The sequence below is a fragment of the Chamaea fasciata genome, unplaced genomic scaffold, assembly GCF_029207755.1.
Source record: "Chamaea fasciata isolate MVZ Bird 193981 ecotype frontalis unplaced genomic scaffold, bChaFas1.0.hap1 SCAF_174, whole genome shotgun sequence".
NCBI classification, from domain to species: domain Eukaryota; kingdom Metazoa; phylum Chordata; class Aves; order Passeriformes; family Sylviidae; genus Chamaea; species Chamaea fasciata.
The window spans coordinates 3,759-9,160 of NW_027094259.1; the positions used below are offsets into that span (position 1 = coordinate 3,759).

The 5,402-nt window shown below is 71.1% G+C and overlaps 1 protein-coding gene across 1 annotated transcript; it reads right to left on the reverse strand.

Moving 5' to 3' along the window:
• Positions 1-235: 235 nt before the first annotated feature.
• On the reverse strand, positions 236-2,576 carry DNAJB1 (DnaJ heat shock protein family (Hsp40) member B1). Its single transcript, XM_066208216.1, is given in 4 exon segments — positions 236-395; positions 397-516; positions 1,081-1,640; positions 2,277-2,576. Coding segments are annotated over 4 exon segments (1,002 nt in total). The 5' UTR covers positions 2,488-2,576; the 3' UTR covers positions 236-284.
• Between the last annotated feature and the right edge of the window lie 2,826 nt (positions 2,577-5,402).

Below are 5,402 nucleotides of genomic sequence, written 5' to 3' on the forward strand. Positions count from 1 at the left end.
CCGAGTGGCCCCGGAGTGACCCGAGTGACCCCAGTGCCCCCCAGAGTGACCCGAGTGGCCCCGGAGTGACCTGAGTGACCCCAGTGCCCCCCAGAGTGACCCCAGTGCCCCCCAGTGTGACCCGAGTGCCCCTGGAGTGACCCGAGTGACCCCGGAGTGACCTGAGTGACCCCAGTGCCCCCCAGAGTGCCCCCAGCGCCCCCGGAGTGCCCCCAGCGCCCCCTGGCACGGCCCTGGCGCCCCACAGCCCGTGCCCCCCGGGCGGGGTGTTTCGGGGGGCGGCCCTAGAGGGGCAGGATCTGCTCCAGGAGGTTCCTGGAGGCCGGCGGGATCCTGTCGGGGAACTTGACCTCGAACTCGATGACCAGGTCGCCGCGCTGCTCGGGGCAGCGGGGGCAGCGGCAGCCCCTCGCCCGGCACGCGCCGCCGCACGCCCGGCTTCAGCACGTCCTGGAACACCATGGGCAGGGAGCGGCCGTCCAGCGTGGGGACGGTGACCGTGCAGCCGCACAGCGCCTGCCGGGACAGCGGGGACGTCGGGGACGTCGGGGACGTCGGGGACATGGGGGACGTTGGGATCATGGGGGACACTGGGGACATTGGGGATATTGGGGACACTGGGGACAGTGGGGACACTGGGGACACCGGGGACATTTGGGACATTAGGGGGACACAGGGGACATGTGATGTCCCCACCAAGACCACCCCCGCCCCCATGTCCCCACCAAGACCAACCCAACCCAATGTCCCCACTGCCACTCACCCCGGATGTCCCCACCACCACCCATCCCCCCCCAATGTACCCCCCAAGGCCACCACCGCCCTCATGTCCCCCATGTCCCCTGTGTCCCCATGTCTCCCCGTGTCCACCCATGTCCCTCCATATCCCCCCATGCCCCCATATCCCCCATATCCCCCATGCCCCCCATATCCCCCATGCCCCCCATGTCCCCGTGTCCCCCCTGTCCCCATGTCCCCCCATGTCCCCCATGTCCCCATGCCCCCCATATCCCCCATGCCCCCCCGTGTCCCCATGTCCCCCGTGTCCCCCCTGTCCCCCCCAAGTCCCCGTGTCCCCACCTCGCGCAGGCTGATCCTGGCCGGGTAGACGATGTCGGAGCCGTCGCGGCGGAACACCTCGTGCGGCTTGTCCTTGAGCACGAACACCACGTCGGCCGGGATGTTGTCGGCCGTCTGGTCACCCTCCTTGGGGAAGGTGATCTTGGTGCCCTCCTTCCAGCCGCGCTTCACCTCGATGGTCAGGATCTTGTCCTCCTTCCTCACCGTCTTGCCGTCGGGCGCCAGGCGCTTGTGCGAGATCTTCATCTTCTTGGTGCAGCCGCTGTAGATCTCCTCCAGCGACACGCGCAGGTCGTACAGCACCGGCGGGTCCTGCCGGCGGCCCTCGGGCCCGCGGCCCCGCGGGAAGCTGACGCTGCCAAAGCCGCCGACGTGGAAGGTGCTGAAGGCCTCGTCGCCGTCCTCGTCGTCGCCGTTGCGCTGCACGAAGAAGGTGTCGAAGGGGTTGCGGCCGTCGAAGAACTCGGCGAACATGGCGTGCGGGTCGCCGCGGAACGTGTAGGTGAAGGTGGGGCCGCTGGAGCCCCCCGGGCCGGGGGTCGGGGCTCCCCCTTTCAGCCCTGGGTGTTGGGGTGAGGGGGGTAGGGGGTGGGGGGGGAAGGCGCCCATCAGCCCCCCCCGGCCGCCGCAGGGCCGCGGCCAGGGCGTGGGGCGGGTCAGGGCGTGGGGGAACCGGTTCTGCCCGTGGCGCCGACGCCGCTGACGGGCCCCGGACGGGCCCCAACAGGCCCAGCCGGCTCCAGCGGCACCCCCCCCACCCCGCCCCCGGCACACCCCGGCGCCCTCCCGGTTCCCCCCCCGCCCGGGGCTCCCGGACTGGCGCCGGTCACCTCCAGCGCCACTCCCGGAGGAGTCCCCCTCCCCTGTCCCCTCAGCCCGTCTCTGTGTCGCACCTGTCCCCACCCTCCTGCCCACGCGTCCTGGCCACGTACCCCCATCACCCGCCCGTGTCACCTGTCCTCACTCCCGGCCCCTCCTGTCACCTGTCCCCATCACCTGTCCTCACCCCCCGCTCCCATCACCTCCCTTCCCCCCCGCCTGTGTCCCCCAAGACCCCCACCCCGACCCCCCCCGACCCCCCGCCACCCTCCCCCCGCCCTCCACGTGCTCCCCCGCCACCCCCCACGCCCCCAGCCCCGCAGCTCTCCGTGCCCCCTCCTGTCCCCCCCCCCCGGCCCCCCGGTGCCGCCGCTCACCCTCCTCCCCGTACTTGTCGAAGATCTCCCGTTTTTTGGGGTCGCTGAGCACGTCGTAGGCCTCGGCCACCTCCTTGAAGCGCTGCTCGGCGCCCGGGGAGCGGTCCTTGTCCGGGTGGCAGCGCAGCGCCTGCCGCCGGTACGCGCGGCGGATGTCGGCGGGGGAGGCCCCCCGGGACAGCCCCAGCGTGCGGTAATAATCCTTCCCCATGGCCGCGCACACCGCTCTGGCACCGGGCACGGCGAAGCTCCGCGGGACGGGCACGGCGAGGGAGGCGGGAGGGGCGGGGGGGACGGGGAGGGACCGGGGAGGGACCGCGGATGGAGCGGGGATAGAGCGGGGATGGAGAGGGGAGGGACCGGGGAGGGACCGGGGATGGAGCGGGGATAGAGCGGGGATGGAGAGGGGAGGGACCGGGGAGGGACCGCGGATGGAGCGGGGATAGAGCGGGGATGGAGAGGGGAGGGACCGGGGAGGGACCGCGGATGGAGCGGGGATAGAGCGGGGATGGAGAGGGGAGGGACCGGGGAGGGACCGCGGATGGAGCGGGGATAGAGCGGGGATGGAGAGGGGAGGGACCGGGGAGGGACCGGGGATGGAGAGGGGATAGAGCCGGGATGGAGAGGGGAGGGACCGGGGAGGGACCGGGGATGGAGAGGGGATAGAGCGGGGATAGAGCGGGGAGGGACCGGGGGATGGAGAGGGGATGGATCGGGAATAGAACGGGGAGGGACCGGGGTTGGAGCGTGGATGGAGCGGAGAGGGACCGGGGGATAGAGTGAGGATAGAGTGGGGATGGAGAGGGGAGGGACCGGGGACAGAGCGGGGAGGGACCGGGGAGGACAGGGGATGGAGAGGGGATGGATCGGGAATGGAGAGGGGGGGGACCGGGGACAGAGCGGGGAGGGACCGGGGATAGAGCGTGGATGGAGCGGAGAGGGACCGGGGGATAGAGTGGGGATGGGGCAGGGATAGAACGGCGAGGGACCGGGGTTGGAGCGGGGATGGAGCAGGGATAGAACGGGGAGGGACCGGGGAGGGACCGGGGAATGGAGCGGGGATAGAACAGGGACGGACAGAGGGATGGGGCGGGGATGGAGCGGGGGGGGAATGGGGAGGGACAGGGGAGGGACCGGGAATGGAGCGGGAATAGAGTCGGGATGGAGTGGGGATGGAGCGGGGAATGAGCGAGGAGGGAGCGGGGGATAGAGTGGGAATGGAGCGGGGAGGGACAGGGGATGGAGCGGGGAGGGAGCGGAGATAGCACGGGGAGGGAACGAGGACTGACAGGGGAGGGAGCGGGGAATGGAGCGGGGATAGAACGGGAACGGACAGAGGGATGGAGAGGGGATGGAGCGGGGAATGAGCGAGGAAGGAGTGGGGGATGAGCGGGGATGGAGCGGGGAATGAGCGAGGAGGGAGCGGGGGATGGAGCGGGAATGGAATGGGGATGGAATGGGGATGGGGGGAGGAGAGGGCTGGAGAGGGGCCGGACCGGGGAGGGACCGAGGGATGGGTCGGGAAGGGGGTGAACCAGAGGAGGGACCGGGGACGGAGCCGGGGGGACGAGGACGGATGGGGAAAGGGCCGGGAGAGGGCCCGGGGACAGACCGGCGGAGGAACCGGGGGAGGGACCGGGGAGGGAGCGGGGGAGATCCCAGGAGAAGGATCGGGAAGGAGACAGGGAGAAGGGACGGGGAGGGAAACGGGATCGGGACCGGGAGCGGGGACGGGGACAGGAACGGGAACGGGGATTGGAACGGGGACGGGGATGGGAACGGGAACGGGTACGGGAATGGGAACGGGAACGGGAACGGGAACGGGAACGGGAACGGGAACGGGAACGGGGATGGGAACGGGAACGGGGATGGGAATGGGAACGGGGATGGGAACGGGAACGGGGACGGGGACCGGGACGGGGATGGGAACGGGAACGAGAACGGGGATGGAGCGGGGACGGGGACGGGGATGGAGCGGGGATGGAGCGGGGATGGAGTGGGGAGGAGGGGCCCGAGGCTTGCCGGGGGTGTCCCGGTCACCTCCAGTGACCCTGTCGCTGCCGGCTGTCACCGCCGTGACACCGCCTGCAGCCTCTGCCCACCCCCCCGCAATGTCCCCGTGGGGGTCCCCGGTTCGGGTGACACCCGGGACAGGACCCAGCAGGGTGACAGCAGGGTGACACCTGGCGAGCTTGGGGGACACGGGGGGACACGAGGACAGGGCACGCAGGACATGGGGACAGGGAGCACATGGGGACACGGGTATTGGAGACCTGGGGGCAGGTGGCCAAGGGGACATGGGGACACAGGGAGGGACAGCCCCCTCCACACCATTATCCCCATGACCACGAGTCCCTACGGCCCCACGTGTCGCTGTGTCCAAATGTCCCCTGTGTCCCCAAAGTGCCCCCAGGCTGTACCACATCCCCCCGGGTCTAGAGGTGTTCAACCTGCCCCACCCCGTCTGTGTCCCAGCACGTCCCCACGGTGTCCCCACGGTGTCCCCACGGTGTCCCCACGGTGTCCCCACGGTGTCCCCACGGTGTCCCCACGTGTCCCCAAGAGCTCCAGTTCCCCATGACCGCCCCATCCAGGACCCTCCAGGCTGCCATGACCTGTCCAGTCCCCCATGATCCCCCAGCCCCCCGTGACCCCCGTGACCCCCTCATCCCCCATGTGACCCCCGTGACCCCCCCATTCCCCTGAGACCCCCCAGCCCCCCATGCACACCCAGACCCCCTGGCCGCCCCAGTTTCCCAAGCCCCCGCCCCTAGGTGACCCTTCAGGCCCCGGTAACACCCCCAGACCCCTTTAGACCCGCCCAGACCCCCACGCGGTGCTTGCCCCGCCCACTGCCCACCCCTGCCGCGATTCCATTGGTTGTTCTGACCATCACTCCACCTACAGCCCCGCCCTCGCCGTGACCCCATTGGCTGTTCCGGCCGTCACTCTAAGCCCCGCCCCCGCCTCCTATTGGCGGAGCCCCCCCTCGGGCGTTCGCGTTGCCGCGGCAACCAGCGCGGCGGGAAGGGGCGAGCGCGGGGGCGGGCCGGCGGCGTTCTGATTGGCCGCGCCCAGCCACGCGCGCGGCGCCGATTGGCCACGCACCAGGCCCCGCCCCTCCGG